This window comes from Oncorhynchus kisutch, linkage group LG10, assembly GCF_002021735.2.
Source record: "Oncorhynchus kisutch isolate 150728-3 linkage group LG10, Okis_V2, whole genome shotgun sequence".
Taxonomy (NCBI): Eukaryota; Metazoa; Chordata; class Actinopteri; order Salmoniformes; family Salmonidae; genus Oncorhynchus; species Oncorhynchus kisutch.
Window position 1 is genome coordinate 30,390,274 of NC_034183.2, and position 22,217 is coordinate 30,412,490.

At 42.7% G+C, this 22,217-nt stretch overlaps 1 protein-coding gene across 1 annotated transcript; it reads right to left on the bottom strand.

Annotated features, from left to right (window-relative positions):
- Nucleotides 1–6,445: 6,445 nt before the first annotated feature.
- Nucleotides 6,446–21,312, bottom strand: LOC109897514 (GTP-binding protein REM 2). The gene is made up of 5 exons (XM_031833529.1): nucleotides 21,053–21,312; nucleotides 19,820–20,135; nucleotides 19,505–19,578; nucleotides 9,743–9,920; nucleotides 6,446–7,303 (listed from the first exon to the last, which is right to left on the bottom strand). The coding sequence occupies exons 1-5, from the start codon at nucleotides 21,104–21,106 to the stop codon at nucleotides 7,011–7,013; spliced, it is 915 nt and encodes a 304-aa protein (XP_031689389.1). The 5' UTR covers nucleotides 21,107–21,312; the 3' UTR covers nucleotides 6,446–7,010.
- Between the last annotated feature and the right edge of the window lie 905 nt (nucleotides 21,313–22,217).

Below are 22,217 nucleotides of genomic sequence, written 5' to 3' on the forward strand. Positions count from 1 at the left end.
AAACCCAAAAGGAAAATGACAACTTATATGTTATCCCCAATCAGAGACAATGATAGACAGCTGCCTCTGATTGGGAACCACACATGGCCAAAAACAAAGAAATAGAAAACATAGACTTTCCCACCCGAGTCACACCCTGACCTAACCAAACATAGAGAATAATAAGGATCTCTAAGGTCAGGGCGTTACAGTAAGGCTGTAACATAACAAAATGTCAAAGGGTCTGAATACTTTCCGGAGGCACTGTATACAAAGAAATGTCAATTGAAAAAGTGTCAAATGAAACAGCAAAGTGCAGCTAGTTTGCAGTCTTTCCAGTAAGTTAGCCATAGTTGGTTAGCTAGCAAGCAAGGGATAAGAATGTTGCCAGCCACTATGGCAATGGAACATTTAGAACGAATGTCTGGGTCGCGTCCATAGATACAAAACAAAAAGACTGAATGACTAGGTCGCGTCTCTGGCAACCCAACGGATAGAATGTACCACCAGCCGGCTTGGGTAGCAACCCTAGATTTGTGTCGGGACTATATCTTGTGGAAAGATGAAATAGCATGAATAAATTCATCAATAATGTAAAGTTTTTAATGAAAATGTCGCTCATTATTTTTATTTGTTGGTACACGTTGTATAAAAGTGATAATGCGCTCGAAGCCCGTGTTTGGAGGATATATTGGCACAGTTTGCTGGACCTCTACTTCGTCTCGGGCCTAGCAACACCCGTGCCAATATCATGCCGGGTAGTATCGTCATGAGTTGGGATAATTGTTCATTTTTTAGATAGCTAGCTAGCTACATATCTTAACAAAAGACTCCACTATGCAAGTAACGATTTCGGGTGCATTCGTAAATTCAGTCTGGCGATCTATTCCGTTTTTCAGAGCACTCTCGTCTGAGTGTGCCAGAGCGCAGAATAACTGATGAATTTACAAACGCTCAACACCCGTTGAATATGGCTGGTGTCAGTAAACGTTGGCAAAAAAACGTGATTCAATTGTTGGCAATGTCACGTGTGCTCACTCTCTGGCCTCTAGGTCACCAGGCTGCTTGTTATGGCACACACACCTCACCAAAGGGAAGCACACGGAGTGTTTTTTTTTGTGTCAGTGGGAAAGACGTCAGGTCCGGGAGCCGCTACAGTCACTCATGTCTCAACCAGATTGCCAAACTCCCCTGCCTCAGCTGGTCTGCGCATCAGCAGGGGTGACCGGTCCACTCCTGATCCCCGGGATCGTCCCTTTGGTTGGCGTCCCGCGGCTGGAGCCGAGTGTGCTGGGGAGGGGGTATCGTCAGGTATGCTCTCTCTCGGGCACTCTAGGTCGCCATGCTCCTGCGTCTCAGCCAGATTGACAGGTTTCCCGCGCCTCAGCAGAGGTGACCGGTCTGCTACTGATCCCCGGGATCGTCATTTTGGTCGGCGTACTGCGGCTGGAGCCGCTCCTTGGGGAGAGGGTAATGTCACATGTGCTCCCTCTCCGGCCTCTAGGTCACCAGGCTGCTCGTTATGGAGCACACTTGTCACCATCGTTACGCGCAAACCTCGCGTCATCAGACTCACCTGGACTCCATCACCTCCCTGATTATCTTCCCTATAAATGTCACTCCCATTTGGTTCCTTCCCCAGGCATTATTGTTTCTGTTACAGTGTCATGTCTATGCGTTGTTTGTGTTTCTTGTTTTCTATTTAGTTGCATTTATTTATTATAACACTCACTCCTTGAACTTTCTTCCCGACTCTCAGCGCACTTGTTATTTTATTTTTATTTTTTATTTCATCTTTATTTAACCAGGTAGGCCAGTTGAGAACAAGTTCTCATTTACAACTGCAACCTGGCCAAGATAAAGCAAAGCAGTGCAACAAAAACAACAACACAGAGTTACACATGGGATAAACAAACATACAGCCAATAACACTATAGAAAAATCTGTATACAGTGTGTGCAAAATTAAGTAAGGAGGTAAGGCAATAAATAGGCCAATAGTGGCGAAGTAATTACAATTTAGCAATTTACACTGGAGTGATATATGTGCAGATGAGGATGTGCAAGTAGAAATACTGGTGTGCAGAAGAGCAGAAAAACAAAAACAAATATGGGGATGAGGTAGATAGTTGGTTGGATGAGCTATTTACAGATGGGCTGTGTACAGCTGCAGCGATCGGTAAGCTGCTCTGACAGCTGACGCTTAAAGTCAGTGAGGGAGATATGTCTCCAACTTCAGAGATTTTTGCAATTCGTTCCAGTCATTAGCAGCAGAGAACTGGAAGGAAAGGCGGCCAAAGGAGGTGTTGGCTTTGGGGCTAACCAGTGAAATATACCTGCTGGAGCGCATGCTACGGGTGGGTGTTGCTATGGTGACCATTGAGCTGAGATAAGGCGGAGCTTTACCTAGCAAAGAGTTATAGATGACCTGGAGCCAGTGGGTTTGACGCCGAATATGTAGCGAGGACCAGCCAACGAGAGCATACAGGTCGCAGTGGTGGGTAGTATATGGGGCTTTGGTGATAAAACGGATGGCACTGTGATAGACTGCATCCAATCTGCTGAGTAGAGTGTAGAAAGAGGAGAAAGGGAAGCGCTACTAAGGTACACAATAATACATTTTGGTAGACAGAAGGTGCTCTTTGGTAAAAGGGGTGAATTGGTCATCAAAAAGAAAGGAGGACCAAGGCACTCTTCATATAATTAATTAAAATGCCTTTATTTGTAAGGCATGTTCAATAGACACAAGGTTTTAAAAATCCGACGCGTTTCGGCTGTATGGCCTTCGTCAGGGAGTACAACGAAGTAAAAATAATGTCCTCTTTTGAACAGCTTTTCCAATTAGCCCTAATTTGAAGAGGGAGTGGTTACAAAATTGATTGGACACACCTAGTAAGCAATAATATACACATTAAAAAGTGAAATACTGTAGCTATGTTATCATAAAAATACAACTCCAAGCTAGAAGTATCAGAACACTTAGAACGGTAGTTCTAACCTTAAATATGACTGGGAGAAGTGTCAAGAATAAGAAAGCAATATATACCATAGTACACTAGAACACAGCAAAACATGAACAACAACAGTCTAAACATAGCTGAGGGAAATTGAGTAGAGTGTTGGAGGCTATTTTGTAAATTGCATCACCGAACTTAAGGATCGGTAGGATAGTCAGTTTTACGAGGGTATGTTTGGCAGCATGAGTGAAGGAGGCTTTGTTGCGAAATAGGAAGCTGATTCTAGATTTAACTTTGGATTGGAGATGCTTAATGTGAGTCTGGAAGGAGAGTTTACAGTCTTGCCAGACACCTATGTATTTATAGTTACAGCCAGCAGCACAGTTACATTCACCAAAGCTCTGGATAACATGAACAGCCTAACCAGCTCTGCTAGGGTAAGTAAAATGGTCAGAGTTTGGGTGGCGGCTAAAGCTTAAGAGGGTGTGAACGATGCTGAATGGGTGTAGACAAAGAAGAGCACTCTAGTTGGTACCAAAACATTCAAAGGCCATTTTCTCAAAAGTGAGGTTACAAGTTTATCAACTTTCAAAGCAGAAATACTTCCCCATTGTTCCTCAAATGCAGTATATGATTTACAATTTTGTAACTCTGTGTCTCTGCTTTTATCCAATGTAAAAAACACAATTTCAAATTTTGCTACAGACCAAATCCATTCCAAACACCGGCTTCAAGGGCATTATCACTTAAATATTTAACTGACTTCAGTTGTTACCGTGGAGTGGTCCGTTTATGACAAAAACACATTTGTAAGTGGAAACCACTTTATATTATTAGATGTGATTGAAATGTGGCATTTATCTGAGTTGACTGTAATGTTTATGACATCTAGACAGTTATTTTCAGATTAGTTGGCAGTTGGGCAGTGACTTTGTCAAGTGACTGAATTTCTTGCTTGGTGACTCAGCGGTGGCTTGCAGCTTCTACAATGATTAGATGACAAACTGTCTTTTTCGAAATTGTTTCTCATATTAAATTAAGAAAATACTTGTACAAGCCACCTTCCTATGATAGACTTTGGCAATGTAATGTATTGCATATGCATGCTGCTGCTTCCACATTACATATTCAATCTTCACAGTTTTTTATGTGCTCTTTTATTACTAATGGGTCTCACCCACCATTGTGTCTTACACCAGAGTGTAGGCTGGACCTCACTAACTACAAGAAGGTTACAGCACTGGTGTCTGGCCATTCTTCAGAAGCCTCCGCCTTTTATGAAATGTAGCCGCTTTCAGACACATTCACAGGATAGGCTATTTCTCAAAATCTCACATCGATGCACAAACATTGGAAAACCAGTGTTTTGCTTTTAAGGCCTATGGTCCTACAATAACCTACAGGGTAAATTGAGACTGGACAGTATGAATTCAGGGCCTTAAGAGCTTGTTTGTGGTGTAATGTAATTGTTTTGATCTCCAATTTGGACTGTTCCACACTTTGATTAGAAACCTTGTTATGTATTGGCCAGCTTCATCACACAACATATCTGCAGTGGTTGTTTTTAATTTACATTAGTCTTGAGTTAAAATGGTACCATTTTAAGACAAAACAGTATACAAAACAGTATGCTGGTTCAGTGTGTTATCTGCCTATGTTCCATGTAATGTAAAGTACTAAAGTATTCATTTATTTTTATTTTTTTACAACTTTTATTTTTACTTCACTACATTCCTAAAGAAAATAATGTACGTTTTATACTCTATACATTTTTCCTGACACCCAAAAGTAATCATTACATTTTGAATGCTTAGCGGGACAGGAAAATTATCCCATTCATGCACTTAACAAGAAAACATCCTTGGTCATTCCTACTGCCTCTGATTTGGCAGAATCACTAAACACAAATGCTTCGTTTGTAGATTATGTCTGAGTGTCGGAGCTTGCCCCTGGCTATCCTTAATAAACAACTCTTTTTTTTAAATTTATTTTTAATAATTGTACTTTTACTTTTGATACTTAAGTATATTTTTGCAATTACATTTATTATTGATACTTAAGTATATTTAAAACCAAATACTTTTAGACTTTTTTCTCAAGTAGTATTTTACTGGGTGACTTTAACTTTAACTGGAGTCATTTTCTATTAAGGTATCTTTACTTTACTAAAGTATGACAATTGGGTACTTTTTCCACTATTGCCAGTATCCATTATCCACCCCCACTGCTCCCAGCCAGGGGTTTGGATCCAGGGGAATGAGTTACAGTGAAAAGATTATTTCATGCCACCATTTAAAGAGGGGGATTTTTCCCAATTCTGTTTCTCCCTGATTACAGCAGTGTTCTCCACTTCTCTTTGATGAGGTCCATGAAAATGATATGATGACCCATGATTATATACTCTGTTTCAATGCTTGCTCTTCAATAGCGTGGGTGTGAGTGGGAGTGAAAGGAGAGTGGAGTAAAGGGTGGTAGAGTGATGTTGTGGGATACTGATATCTGACAGAGTCCTCTTCTCAACAATAAACATAAACACATTCGGAAATCTCATTCACTCCCCTTGAAGTGTACCCCAATTTTGTATGGGAAAATGTTGAACACAAATGTATATGGCACAAAGATTATAGGTCTCCTTGACAACAGTAACCTGGCAACAATAACTCTACCTACAATAAATCCTGGCTGCATTCTCCATCCCCTCCCTCCTTATCTCTTATGCCCTCTCTAAGTTCAGTCTCTCTCTCTGGCCCTTTCTCTACCCCTTCTCTGTATCCCCATGGATACAAGATTGTCTGTATACTCAAAAAAGCAAGTGAAGAGCTCACGAAAATAATCAAAACTATGTAATATCAGGGCTGCTACTTTGACTGCCCTATTGCAACTGTCCTGGAAACCTACGGGTAACTGCCAAAAGAAAGGAAACCCCAACAGAAAGTGTGATAAGGCATTAATAGGGCACCAGAACAGCTTCAATGCAGCTGCAATGTGTCTTGACATAGATTCTACAAGTGTATGGAACTCTACTGGAGGGATTCTTACACGAGAAATTCCATAATTTGGTGTTTTGTTAATGGTGGTGGAAAACGCTGTCTCTGGCGTCGCTCCAGAATATCCTATAAGTGTTCAATGGGTTGAGATCTGGTGACAGAGACACACACAAACACCCTTTAAAGGCCCACCCTCATTTGATGCCCCTCTTTCAAAGTCACTAAAATCTCCTTCTAGCTATGGTAGCCAAAATAATCTGCAACTGGACATTTTTATACAAGACCCTAAGCATAATGGAATGTTAATCGCTTAATTAACTCAGGAACAGCACGTGTGGAAGCAGCTGCTTTCAATATACTTTGTACTCCTCATTTACTCAAGTGTTTCCTTTATTTAGGCAGTTACCTGTATCTCTACAATGCGAAGAGCATTCAGGGAAGTTTCTGCACTATAAAGTCTCTCAACTGTAACAGAACACACAGAGACAAATACATAGATAAAAAGAGTCACCTTCCTTTCTCATGACTTCTATAACTATTTTATTTGATCCTCAATGAAATCACATGGGAATAGAGGTGGATAATCAATTCCGCCACTACAGTATGATGTTTTGTGTTGTATTTACAGGTGTTTAGCTAATGAATGGTTTTCTATCTATCACCTATGGTTCTCTAGTACAACATTTTTACACAAATAAACCCAGATACATCCATCTCTTCTTTAATGCAATTCTCTCTTCCTGCTCTTCTCTGCTTTATGCATGTGTCATCCCCCACAACTGTGTCCTCTTCCCATCACTCACTTTTACACTCACACATTGACACTCACTTTTCTCGTCACCATAATTTACCTCTTCGAATCATCTCTATTTTGCGATTACTTACATCTTATTTCCCTCTTGCTCTCTTTCTAGCCACCCCTCTCTTTCTAGCCACCCCTCTCTCTTTCTAGCCACCACTCTCTCTTTCTGGCCACCCCTCTCTCTTTCTAGCCACCCCTCTCTTTCTAGTCACCCCTCTCTCTTTCTAGCCAGCCCTCTCTCTTTCTAGCCAACCCTCTCTCTTTCTATCCCTTCCATCATCCCTGATCACAGGGCACCCAGGTCATGGCAGGACCGGGACTTTTGTCTAAAGAACTTGCCCCCCTCTCGTTCCCTCTCGCGGGGGTAGCGTGGGACCAGGCTAGTGAGGAAACGCTTGGCACGGTGGGTGATGCTCTCCCGGCCGCCAGCCATGTCGTGCCCACAGGCCCCTGGAGGCACCGGGCTGAGGCCCCTGGCTAACCTCACAGCATACTCCAGGAGCTCTGCCGTGCGGTGATCCAGAGAAGCTGACATCTCTACATATAGACAGTCAAACAGAGAAGCGCTGGTGAGGGCCTCTGAGAGAAGAGAGAGAGAAAAAGTGAGACGATGATGAGGGAAAAAGAAAGACACCCATAAGCACAGTTGTCAGTGGTAAACACATTTTGGATGAGAACATTTTGGGTGGGTACACAGTGATGTGCTGGTGTCACAGGTTCATTCATATTAGTTACATGATAAAGCACCTCTTATTATTGTCACACCCTGGTCTTAGTATTTTGTGTTTATATATTTGGTCAGGCCAGGGTGTGACATGGGGTTATTTTGTGTTGTGTTGTGGTATTGGGGGTTTTAGTAGGTATTGGGATTGTGGCTGAGTAGGGGTGTCTAGCATAGTCTATGTTTGCCTGAGGCAGTTCTCAATCAGAGTCAGGTGATTCTTGTTGTCTCTGATTGGGAACCATATTTAGGTAGTCTGGGTTTCACTGTGTGTTTTGTGGGTGATTGTTCCTGTCTCTGTGTTAGTTGTCACCAGACAGGCTGTATAGGTTTTCACATTTTCCGTTTGTTGTTTTTGTATTGTTCGTATTCGTTTTCATTAAACATGTATCGAACTAACCACGCTGCATTTTGGTCCGACTCTCCTTCAACGGAAGAAAGCCGTAACAATTATGTCATTGTCCTGTGACTCAGCCCAGCTCCTCTCTGGTTGACATCAGATACACTACAATATCAATATCCCTGCCTCTGTGGATTTATTGTGTCATTACAGACTATTATTCCCAGGACAAATACACACACATTGAAAGCATTTCTTAAAAATAAGTATATAGCACATATAGATGTCACGACTTCCGCCGAAGTCGGTCCCTCTCCTTGTTCGGGCGGTGTTCGACGTCACCGGTCTTCTAGCCATCACCGATCCACTTTTTATTTTCCATTTGTTTTGTCTTTGTTTTCTACACACCTGGTATCTATTTCCCAATTACATGTTCATTATTTAACCCTCTGTTTCACACATGTTAGTGTGCGTGTTTATTGATTGTTCATGTCGGTACTTGTCGGCTGGTTATGTTTGCCGGGTTATGTATTTACACCCGTTATTTTCGAGTGACCGGTATTTCTCCGCACCTTGAGTATTGTCTGTATACTGGTGCTGTTGTGGAATTAAATACCTTGTACACTCATTTCTGCTCTCCTGCGCCTGATTCACTGCACCAGTTACCCACCGCCTGACAATAAAATATAGAGTGCAAGACAGAGATCCCGGAAATGAGACGCCAGATGATGAAAGACGGTGAGAAGCAATTGCCCTAATTGGTCCTAATTAAAACTGTGTTCGTTATTAGAGTGGAAGAGAGGTATGGTAAATGTTGTTTTTTTTCTCCTGAGGGAAATTTCAACCGATGCCTGTGAAAAGCAATTAATCAGAATGCCTTACTCTCTGCCTCAGGCCTACTCAGACAAAGGCTCTTGGCTCTGCGATTACATAACACTGAATCCCAAAACGTCTAGGTCTGAAGAGCTGCATTCTAGAGAAACACTTATCACACAGAGAAGGGTGGGGGTGAAATTGAGAAAGTTTGAAAGAACAAAAGTTTTGTGTTTTACAGGTTGAGGGAACCAAACAGCCGAGCTCAGGCTGGTCTTCTGAACACACCACACAGTCATATCCTCAGTTGATATGTACGTTTAGATGAATAGGGTGTGTGTTCTCAGTATCTCATGCACAGTTCTCAGCATGCACATCCCCTCCCCCCATACTCCCACACTGCACTGCAGCTGAAACGCTGTGCCACTTTCCGTCTGTATTCCTGTAAATCTCCCCCCACAGCAGTACCCTGCAGAGATACAGTACAGAACTCAACCTGACAACACGCAGGGTGGAGATGGCAGGCAGGAATAAGGCAATGAGAGGAGAGCGCATCTATAGGGAGAGATAATCTTTAGGGAAAGGTATAGGGAGAGATAATCTTTAGGGAAAGGAATAGGTAGAGATAATCTATTAGGGAAAGGTCAAATCAAATCAAAGTTTATTTGTCACGTGCGCCGAATACAACAGGTGTAGCATTTCACCTTACAGTGAAATGCTTACTTACAGGCTCTAACTAATAGTGTGAAAAAATTTATGTATGTGTGTAGGTAAGTAAAGATACAAAACAACAGTAAAAATACATTTGAAAATAACAGTAGCAAGGCTATATACAGACACCGGTTAGTCAGGCTTATTGAGGCAGTATGTACATGTAGGTATGGTTAAAGTGACTATGCATATATGATGAACAGAGAGTAGCAATAACGTAAAAAGAGGGGTTAGCGGGTGGTGGGACACAATGCAGATAGCCCGGTTAGCCAATGTGCGGTAGCAAAGGGGAAGGTATAGGGAGAGATAATCTTTAGGGAAAGGTATCCGCTAGGACAGTGCAGGTTATACAAAGCATCTTAAGGTTGCAGAGACAATGGGGGACATCATTCTATCGCAGTCCTGTAACAAAGAGAGGGCCAAGCTGCCTCACCTTGAGTGCTGACCTCACGTGAACGGACCAGGTCGCTCTTGTTGCCCACGAGGATGATGGGAGTTTGCGGTTGCGTCTCCCTGAGGAGGAGGCGGAGTTGGGCGGTGCGGTGGAAACTCCGCCTGTCCGTCACAGAGAACACCAGGACACACACCTCACACTGGAGATCAGACAGGTCCTGAGAGAGAGATCACCACAATCATACCACTTTACCTTCCATTTTGTCATATGAATTTCAATAAGAATACACTCTATCTACTGTATAAGAAAGGCCATACTTGTACTTGTATAGAACAACCAAATCAAAACTATATATACAAAAGTATGTGGACACCCCTTCAAATTAGTGGATTTGGCTATTTCAGCCACACCTTATAAAGTCGAGCACACAGCCACACCATCTCCTTAGACAAACATTGGCAGAATGACCTTACTGAAGAGCTCAGTTACTTTCAACGTGGCACCGTCACAGGATGCCACCTTTCCAACAAGTCAGTTTGTCAAATGTCTGCCCTTCTAGATCTGCGCCGGTCAACTGTAAGTACTCCTGTTGTGAAGTGGAAACGTCTAGGAGCAACAACGGCTCAGCTGCAAAGTGGTGGGGCACATAAGCTCACAGAATGGGACCGGCGAGTGCTGAAGTGCATAAAAATTGTCTGTCCTCGGTTGCAACACTCACTACCGAGTTCCGAAACTGCCTCTGGAAGAACGTTAGCACAAGAACTGTTCGTTGGAAGATTCATGAATAGGGTTTCCACAGCTGCTCACAAGCCTAATATCTCCATGCACAATGCCAAGCGTCGGCTGGAGTGGTGTAAAACTCACCGCCATTGGACTCTGGACTCTGGAGCAGTGGAAAAGCGTTCTCTGGAGTGATGAGTCACGCTTCACCATCTGGCAGTCTGACGGACACATCTAGGTTTGGCGGATGTCAGGAAAACACTACCTGCCCGAATGCATAGTGCCAACTGTATGGTATGGTGAAGGAGGAATAATGGTCAGAGACTTTTTCATGGTTCGGACTAGGCCCCTTAGTTCCAGTGAAGGGAAATCTTAACACTACAGCATAAAATAACTTTGTGGAAACAGTTTGATTAAGGCCCTTTCCTGTTTCAGCAAGTCAATGGCCCCGTGCAGAAAGCAAGGTCCATACAGAAATGGTTTGTCGAGATCGGTGTGGAAGAACTTGACTGGCCTGCACAGAGCCCTAACCTTAACTCCATTGAATACCTTTGGGATGAATTGGAAGGCTGACAGCGAACAAGGCCTAATTGCCCAGCATCAGTGCCTGACCTCACTAATGCTCTAGTGGCTGAAGTCCCGCAGCAATGTTCTAACATCTAGTGGAAATCCTTCCCAGAAGAGTAGAGGCTGTTAGCGCAACAAAGGGGGGACCAACTCCATATTAATACCCATAATTTTGGAATGATATGTTCGACAAGCAGGTGTCCACATACTTTTGGTCATGTAGTGTATATGTTATTCCTATGAATAAGAAAGCGGTTAACCCTGCTGCCAGGTTTTCAAAATGATAGGAACATTTGGCTACACATATTTTTATGTGTCTTAAAGTGTGCACATTTTTAGAGCCTTGTGAATGAGGGTCAGCAGCAACATTTCATTAGGGACAGTTCAAACTTTACTGAGGTGGTCCAAAATAGGGAAGGGTTGTCTTACTTTTTTTGTTGCTTTGGGGAGGGTTGTGTGTTTTTTTATTGGGCACAGAGGAGGGAGGTTTCCCTGGTTTACATTCGCTCTTTTGAAGGACTTACTATATAAATGATTCCATTGTAGACAAATGTCGTCATCTGCTTGCATGCGCCTCCCCTATATCAAGGTGTTTTGGTACTTCCCTTATGCACTATGCTTCAACGCATGCTAACTTTTACTACACCATAGGTCAATATCTTCTACCAGTCTAACTTCCTATCCTGCCCTCTATCCAGATCTGCAATAGGCTAACTAGCAACCTTACCACACATAAAAGCTGCATACATTTTTTTACCTTAATTTAACTAGGCAAGTCAGTTAAGAACAAATTCTTATTTTCAATGACAGCCTAGGAACAGTGGGTTAACTGCCTTGTTCAGGGGCAGAACGACAGATTTTCACCTTGTCAGCTCGGAGATTCAATCTTGCAACCTTTCGGTTACTAGTCCATTGCTCTAACCACTAGGCTACCTGCCGAATCCACAAAAACAAATAGGAGTAGCTGATAGGCAGCAGAGAGCCCAGCTGCAACATTACACATGAAAGAAAAGAACAGTGAAGAACACAGGGTCCCACGGGGGTGTGAAGAACACAGGGGACCCACAGGGGTGTGTGCTTAGTCCCCTCCTGTACTCCCTGTTCACCCACGACTATGCGACCAACACAACTCCAACACCATTATCAAGTTCACTGATGAAACTAAGGTGTTAGGCAACGATGAGTCAGCCTACAGGGATGTCAGTAACCTGGCAGTGTGGTGCCAGAGCAACAACCCTTCCCTCAACATCAGCAAGACCAAGGAGCTGATCGTTGACTACAGGAAAGAGGGGGGGGGGCGGTGAGCATACCCCATCCACATCAACGGGGCAGCAGTGGAGCAGGTAGACAGCTTCAAGTTCCTCATTGTCCAAAGCACTAAAGACTTAAAATGGTACAAACACACACGCAGTCATGAAGATGGTGCCTCTTCCCCCCCAGGAGGTTGAAAAAGTTTGGCATGGGCTCTCAAATCCTGAAAAGGTTCTACAGCTGTACCATTGAGGGCATATTGACTGGCTGCATCACTGCTTGGTATGGCAATAGCACTGGCCTCAATCGCATGGCGCTACAGAGGGTTGTGCGGACAGCTCAGTACATCACTGGGTCCGAGCTCCCTGCCATCCAGGACCTCTATATCAGGCGGTGTGAAAAGAAGGCCTGAAAAATCGTCAAAGACCCCAACCACACAAGCCATAGATTATTTTCTCTGCTGCTTCACAGCAAGAGGTAGCAGTGCATCAAGTCTGACACAAACAGGCTCATGAACAGCTTCTATCCCCAAGCAATACGTCTGATAAAAAGCTAACAAAATAGCTACACGGATTGAGTTTACCTTATATCCTTATTTACCTTTTATTTCAATATTTGTCTCTATGCACACTCACAGGGCCCTAACACACACAAACAATTGCTCCATAATTTGCTCACTCACACATAATATGCACATACATTTATACCGACTGTATACACCTGCATAACCACTCACATGCAAGCTGCTGCTATTCTGTTTATCCTGTTGCCTAGTCCCCCTACCCCTTATACATATCTACCTCCATCACTCCAGTATCCCTGCACATGTAAATATGGTATTGGATCTGACTTTTTAAATATTTCCTGTCAATAGTATGCTCACTTACTTACTTTATTATGCGATTTATATTTCCTATTCTTATTTCTTGTGTGTGGTTTTTTCCTAGTAATACATTGCTTTTGATTATTGCATTGTTGGGTTTTGAGTTTGCAAGAAAGGCATTTCACTGTAGTTGTGTATGTGACATTAAAACTTTAAACTTGAAGACGAGACACGCAGCTCAACAAGCTCCACCATTGATCTTGTTTAGGGACAACACAATTATCCTACCTAGATTAGCCTACAACACCACAATGCAATGAATAATTGCATTATTGTTTTGAAGTGAGTACAAAATTCTAGTGATACGCTGTCTGTTGCAGATCATCATTCTCCCAAGTCGTCCTATAATAATGTGGCCACATATGCTCCAGGCAGGCCTAGTTATTCAGGAAAGCTTAAAGCAGGCTCTGCCTCCTCTCCAATTCGAGTGGCTAACCTGGCGCACCTAGAACCTAATGCTTCAATATAGCTTAAATATTTGTCATTTATCTTTTTAAATGTATTACCTTTTATATTTGGCATAAACACAACCAGTCAATGTTTAAATCGGATTAAGCTACTTCAAAAATATAATTCCAGCATCCTCAAAATGGCTTGACATTAACCAGGTTTCCATCCAACCTTTTAATGCCATTAAAATAATCTCACACTTTTGTCCATAATAATCTCATCATGTAGGCTATACCCACGCTGTATCTGAGAGCTCTTGGCTAAAGTGGGCACATTCACTATACCAAAACTTTTTTTTTGCAACAAAACCATCAGTAGGCACTAGAGTTGTAAACCCATTGAATGTTTTTTTTTTATATTCGGTACTTGGGAATTTGACTGCAAAAGATATTTGCAGATTTTAGAATATTCACATGAAAATCATGCACTAATTGGATGAAAACCTAGCTATAGACACCAGTGGCGGTCGGTGCCGTAAGATGAGGGAGGATGATAAAAAATGTTTATGACCATGGCCTTATTTATATTACAGCATACTGGATGACTATCATTCATATTTCATTCACCCAGCTCAATGTAACATCATCAGGTTAAGGCTACTACACGATACTCAAATGTTCCCTGTACTCATCATGAGGTTGCTACAACCTAGCCTATGAATGAAAGTTTACAACGTAGGTGCACAGGTCGAGAGAATTATGAGTAATCAAGCTGTTAGACAGTGACACATTCAATACACATTCAGTACTTGCACACTCTTACCTACATCTAGCTGATCTAGGGTGTAATCATTAGTCCAACAGTTGCAAACGAGAGTTTCTACTGGACAAATTCAGTTGTTTATCCTTGTTTTGTTCCATTTGCTTCCGTTTAAGAATCATTTTTCAACAGAATTGGCGCAATAAATACACCTCTGATCACACTCAAAACATTCACAGTTCATGTTCATACCAGGCACATACAAACAGCTTGTTGTATATATAATTCCTTCTCGCATCTATCTATGCCCTCTCCTCCTCTCACCTTTTTCCTTCGCTTGTGGACTTCAGTGCCGAACACATCAGCTGTCTGTGACCAGGCAAAAAAAACTTTCCATGCCAAACCTTCATATCATGACTGATAACTGCTACAAACTGCCTACATTGTTGTCACGCCATATTCAAAATAGGCATAGCTACTAGAACTAGAACTAAACCCGCTACTAGAACTAAACCCGCTACAATCATGTAGTACAGTTTGGTCAGTTTAGCGGTTACACCGGCGGGCCCAGGTGGCTATAAATTAATAAATCCAAAAGCTTATGGAAGAGTTCCAGTATTGGATAGACATAGCCCTCTAGCTAACATAGCATTCCTCTCTGTTTGAGCTGGGTGTTTGAGTATGCTAAACTAGCTAGCTGCATTTGACACTAGCTAAGTAAGTGAAAGTGAAAGTGTAACAAAATCTACTACGAAGTATAGCTATCTTTCTCTTTCTCTCTACTCCGTAACTTTAGAAGAAATAAATTTGTTCAAAACTGTTAAACTATTGTCTTTTTCTCTCTTTGAGTCAACTATCGCATTTTATGCACTGCAGTGCTAGCTAGCTGTAGCTTATGCTTTCAATACTAGATTCATTCTCTGATCCTTTGATTGGGTGAACAACATGTCAGTTCATGCTGCAAGAGCTCTGATAGGTTGGAGGACATCCTCCAGAAGTTGTCATAATTCTATCTATGGAAGGGGGTGAGAACCATGAGCCTCCTAGGTTTTGTATTGAAGTAAATATACCCAGAGGAGGACATAAGCTAGCTGTCCTCCGGCTACACCATAGTGCTACCCCGGCTACACCATAGTGCTACCTCAGTGCAGCTGAGGCTACTCTAGACCTTCATTGCAAAACCGTGTGTTTTAATCAATTATTTGGTGACGTGAATATATTTAGAATAGTTTTATTTATACTTTTTTAAATCTTCAACCATTTTACTTTTTATGAAATTCACTGAGGAGGAGCCTCCACTGATAAACACCCTAAAGACTCTGGCAAGTGCACTAGTCCAGTGTCACTTTGATTATGCCTGCACATCACGGTTCACCAGCAGCCCCAAACATCTAAACAATAAGCTACAGACCAGCCACAACAAGCTTGTAAGAATTTTACTTAAACTCCCCACTCATACGCATCTGAAGGTTGAGCATTTTAATCAATCAAATCAAATCAAATTTTATTTGTCACATACACATGGTTAGCAGATGTTAATGCGAGTGTAGCGAAATGCTTGTGCTTCTAGTTCCGACAATGCAGTAATAACCAACGAGTAATGTAGCTAACAATTCAAAAACTACTACCTTATACACACAAGTGTAAAGGGATAAAGAATATGTACATAAAGATATATGAATGAGTGATGGTACAGAGCGGCATAGGCAAGATGCAGTAGATGGTATCGAGTACAGTATATACATATGAGATGAGTATGTAAATAAAGTGGCATAGTTTAAAGTGGCTAGTGATACAAGTATTACATAAAGATGCAGTAGATGATATAGAGTACAGTATATACGTATACATATGAGATAAATAATGTAGGGTATGTAAACATTATATTAAGTAGCATTGTTTAAAGTGGCTAGTGATATATTTTACATCAATTCCCATCAATTCCATTATTAAAGTGGCTGGAGTTAAGTCAGTGTGTTGGCAGCAGCCACTCAATGTTAGTGGTGGCTGTTTAACAGTCTGATGGCCTTGAGATAGAAGCTGTTTTTCAGTCTCTCTGTCCCAGCTTTGATGCACCTGTACTGACCTCGCCTTCTGGATGATAGCGGGATGAACAGGCAATGGCTCGGGTGGTTGTTGGCCTTGATGATCTTTATGGCCTTCCTGTGACATCGGGTGGTGTAGGTGTCCTGGAGGGCAGGTAGTTTGCCCCCGGTGATGCGTTGTGCAGACCTCACTACCCTCTGGAGAGCCTTACGGTTGTGGGCGGAGCAGTTGCCGTACCAGGCGGTGATACAGCCTGACAGGATGCTCTCGATTGTGCATCTGTAGAAGTTTGTGAGTGCTTTTGGTGACAAGCCGAATTTCTTCAGGCGTCTCGTCGTTGTTGGTAATCAAGCCTACCACTGTTGTGTCGTCCACAAACTTGATGATTGAGTTGGAGGCATGTGTGGCCACGCAGTCGTGGGTGAACAGGGAGTACAGGAGAGGGCTCAGAACGCACCCTTGTGGGGCCCTAGTGTTGAGGATCAGCGGGGTGGAGATGTTGTTACCTACCCTCACCACCTGGGGGGCGGACCGTCAGGAAGTCCAATACCCAGTTGCACAGGGCGGGGTCGAGACCCAGGGTCTCAAGCTTGATGACGAGTTTGGAGGGTACTATGGTGTTAAATGCTGAGCTGTAGTCGATGAACAGCATTCTCACATAGGTATTCCTCTTGTCCAGATGGGTTAGGGCAGTGTGCAGTGTGGTTGAGATTGCATCGTCTGTGGACCTATTTGGGCGGTAAGAAAATTGGAGTGGGTCTAGGGTGTCAGGTAGGGTGGAGGTGATATGGTCCTTGACTAGTCTCTCAAAGCACTTCATGATGACGGAAGTGAGTGCTACGGGGCGGTAGTCGTTTAGCTCAGTTACCTTAGCTTTCTTGGGAACAGGAACAATGGTGGCCCTCTTGAAGCATGTGGGAACAGCAGACTGGGATAGGGATTGATTGAATATGTCCGTAAACACACCAGCCAGCTGGTCTGCGCATGCTATGAGGGCGCGGCTGGGGATGCCGTCTGGGCCTGCAGCCTTGCGAGGGTTAACACGTTTAAATGTTTTACTCACCTCGGCTGCAGTGAAGGAGAGTCCGCATGTTTTGGTTGCGGGACGTGTCAGTGGCACTGTATTGTCCTCAAAGCGGGCAAAAAAGTTATTTAGTCTGCCTGGGAGCAAGGCATCCTGGTCTGTGACTGGGCTGGTTTTCTTTTTGTAATCCGTGATTGACTGTAGACCCTGCCACATACCTCTTGTGTCTGAGCCGTTGAATTGCGATTCTACTTTGTCTCTTGATTGCCTTGCGGAGGGAATAGCTACACTGTTTGTATTCGGTCATGTTTCCGGTCACCTTGCCCTGATTAAAAGCAGTGGTTCGCGCTTTCAGTTTCACTCGAATGCTGCCATCAATCCACAGTTTCTGGTTTGGGAATGTTTTAAGCAGCTAGGCTTAGTCTGGTCCACATAATTATTACAGCCTCAGTCCCTAGGTACCTATCCAACAATTTTTCATTTATTAAAGATGTCCACCAACATTATACCAGAGCCAGAGACACTAATATTCATTGTTTTAAATATAAGAGTATATCTGGTAAGAACACATTTTAACTACCACAGCAACTCAGAGCCATACCAACCATAACCACTTTTAAAAAGAATGTCAAAAGCTGGCTAATGTGTGAACAGTATAACATTTTTTTCTCTGTATCTCTGTAATGTGTTTGTATACTGTATATGTAATTGTGTATGTATTTATGTAAAAAAATATGGACCATACTGGAAATAAGTCCCCGACTTCATTATGCAATCCCGGTCACTTAAAAAAATCTTTGTACTGTGTGTATATATATATATATGTATTTTTTTACTGAAAAATAAAATCAATCAATCCAAACTGTGCAGCGACCATTTGATGACTAGAAAGTGACATCTATATTACAGAACACCAAAAAGTTGAATGACATTCTGAGATTGTCAAGCCAAACCTTCGATACTGGGTAGGCCGACAAGGTAGGGAGGGATGTATTTTCTGTTTGTCGAGATTGACATAGTCTATTTATTTTGGCGTTTAAAATGCAAACCATGATATTGAAGTGCCCGAATTCAGTATGCTTTGTTTATTGGCTGTGTGGTGCATTGTCACAGAAACCTGTTGGTAGAAATTGTGTTGCTTATATTGAAAAAAAAATTGAAATATCAATTTCAAAATGTTGAAAATCAGATTCCCCCTTAGCTGATCATTGTCTGCAGCCGGCACTGATCGTAGTATAATGAAACAGGCAGGGAGTGTGCGCTTGTCCGTGGTGGTCGGCGAACCTTCAACCTTCTGGCCCATTGCCCTGACCGTGTGATTGTGTTTTTTCTCAAATTTAAAACAAATGATTGCATATTGTTCTGGTGGTATGCAGTGAAAGTGTGCTGCCTGCAGCAGTCAAGACTGAGAGTGGAGCCCTGTGCTCTTTCATTCTACGATTCCCCGCTGCCTAGAGACAAATTACCATATCACACCAACTGGGAACCAAGTCAATTACTGATGACACACGCAGAGAATACGATCACACACACACGCACACTGGATGACCTTCGAGTGAATCGTTCATAAGTCACTGAAAATTATTCAGGGACACTCAGTGAGCAAAGCTAAATTGGAATTCTAAAATCTGATTTGAAGATTCCAATCTTGAGACTGGACTGCATCAAAAGGCTAAAACATATTCTACTGAACATAATAGACTGAGCAGCATCACCAACATATCTTGGTCTCTCACACAAGACAACCAGAGAACAATTAGATAAGCAGAATCGCAATAAAATAAATCTATATAAGGTCAACAAAAAGGAAATACCCAAATTCACTAAATCTTGTTATTTCAGACTGGAGAGCTACTACAATACCCAACCCCCCATCTGGGTCAGGAACAGCAGAAGGAGAATATGTCCCCAGTACTGTACATCTGCTCAGTGAGCAGCTCCCTCCCGTACACATCCATGAACACGTTTGAAGAATACCCAGGGCAATAGGGGTAAACCTGTGGAAAATAACATGATAAGAAGCTTCCAAGCCAGTCAATAGCAGAGTCCCACAGGGGAAACTCCCATATTAAGAGTTAGTCCATGAGGAAAGACAAAGGGTAAGGAGTGGGAGAGAGAAGGCTGGGGTAGAGTGCGACCACATATGTGCTGTTAGGCTCACCTGCCTCCAGTTGTCGTAGATAAGGATGGTGCAGTCCTCGTCGTCCACGGTAACAGTGTGCACATAGCCCTCCCCTGAGGGAGAGAGAGAGAGAGACATATCAGGCAAGTCTCAGGTGGAGATGGTGGAAATAAGGTTTTCAGTTTATGTTTTTTTTATACAAGACATACAAAACGTTGGGGTGTTTTGCCAGGCACAATTAGTATCATAGGCAATTTTTTGGTAAAAACAGTGGTCAGTCTGAGGGAAAACTAGACGGGTCACAAGGAGATATATCTTTCATATATTTTTGTCAACATCCAAACACCAATGCACCTTCAGAATCCACAGATGCAGTTCGATCCAAATCCCCAGCCAAGGCGATAGCAAGGCATGACTTGCCCACCCCATTCTGACCCAGCAGGGCAATTCGAAAGGGCCCTTCAGAGGGGGGTCTCCCCTCTACCGCTGAGGTGATGGTCTCATCCTTTGCCAGGCTGAAACTGATTGGAGGAGGAGAAGGTCCAGCCAACCCTGATGTCCAATCACAATCATCATGAACTGCTTCTTCCCGTCTGAGCTGGTGTTTGATTGGCAGAGGGGTACTTCCTCTGCGTAAAGGCGGTGCACTGGACAGAGTCATACTATCACACTAAAAGAGAGACAAATAAATAAATATACACAATATTTAAGCAATAATTCCCAAGAGGGTGTGGTATATGGCCAATATACTGTACCACGGCTAAGGGCTGTTCTTATGCACGATGCAAGGCTGAGTGCATTATTGCTATTATAAAATGGTTACCAACATACCAAGTTTTTTCTTGATTTACCCATGGCTTTCAGCCAATCAGCATTCAGGGCTCAAACCACCCAGTTTATAAATTCCCATAGAACATGGACCAACCAGGCTCTGACTTTGAGTCCACATTTCCATCAGAATTCCACACTCTGTAGCAGCTTACCATACACACATACAATTGCATAGATGTGGCTTGAATGTGCAATGCTGCGCTACCTAGTGTACTACCACATCCTCAGCTGTCTCCAGGAAAACTTGAACCAATTTGACTGTAATAGACAGTGGGCTAGTCACTCTGTGCCTGACATGTCATCACTTTTAGTGTGATCACCCTCATTATTGACATCTACACTGCTTCTGCCTCCCTCTATCCCCCTTTATATCTCTCCATCGCTTTCTCTAGTTTCATCTCTCGATTTATGTCTGTCTCTTTCTCTCTCACACAAGCACACACGCTCACGCACAGGCTCACACACACACGCACACACACACAAATAGACGCAGAGAACCTTTAAGAACTGAATGGCCTCCTGCCCATGAACAAGTTCATGTCAGTTACATTTGAAGCTCAAAGAATAAACCAAATCAATTAGAGCCCTTCTGTTATGTCGTCAGCACTTCCCGCATCCTGTCACAACGCGTGCAAGCAATAGACGTTCTTGACAGATGTCTTGTGAAGCAACCGTTAAGTAATGACATATTTGCATCCATATAAACTGTGAAAAAGGTGGCTGCCCAGCACATTCTCTTTCAACATCCTCGCCTACCTTCACCAGTGTTTCCTCGATACTGATACTGTCTTTGAGCGCATCTGTCGGCATCTGCAACTTGAAATACAACCAGTCAGAAATCGACTTTTAAGGAATCCCGAGTGTTTTCCCGCCCTCACACTCTTCTTACTCACGCGCTCTCTGCCTCAAGCCACACCAAAAACGGTTCTCTCTCTCTCTCTCTTTCTCTCATGCGCAATCACAAACACTACACGCACACAGACTCTGCTACTTTTCTCTCCCCCACAGTGTGCTCTCCTGTACAGTAAATTCGGTCCTCCTGCAGTGTCCTACCCAATTCTCGCTCTTCTGCATTTATGACTAAATTAAATGACGTGTAATTGTCGTTGTCAGCTTTTCATTTTCTAAGACAAAATGTGTTTAGGCTCTTGACCTACATCTGCGTCGACTCCATTTTCCGTGTAGAGAAAAGTTCATGCGAAAGAAGAAGCTAATTTTACTCTAAATTACCTTTTGGATGCTCCAGGATAGTTACAGTAATATGTTTACATTTCGCCACTAGGGCGCAGCAGATTCGTTTTCTTTTCTCCAATAACTCTACCATGCATTGCCTTTTGTGTGCGTGCGTGCGCGCGTGTGTGTGTGTGTGCATCCGTTGCGGTCAGTGCCATTTAAGATTAGGGAGGACGATTTTTTTTATGAGCATGGCCTTATTTCTATTATAGAATATTGGATGACGGTCATTTATATTCCATTCACCCAGCTCAATGTAACATCGATAGGTTTAGACTACTACATGATACTTGCATTTTTGAAAATAACATGTTTTAAAAAATTGTCCATTAAAATAACATCAAATTTATCAGAAATACAGTGCAGACATTGTTAATGTTGTAAATGACTATTGTAGCTGGAAACTGAAGATTTTTTAATGGAACATCTACATTGGCATCTAGAGGCCCATCATCAATAACCATCACTCCTGTGTTCCAATGGCACATTGTGTTAGCTAATCCAGTTGTGCACCGGGGCCTCCCACTCCTCTTTCTATTATGGTTAGAGCCAGTTTGTGCTGTTCTGTGAAGGAAGTAGTGCACAGCATTGTACGAGATCTTCAGTTTCTTGGCAATTCTCGCATGGAATAGCCTTCATTTCTAAGAACCAGAATAGACTGACGAGTTTCAGAGAAAGTTATTTGTTT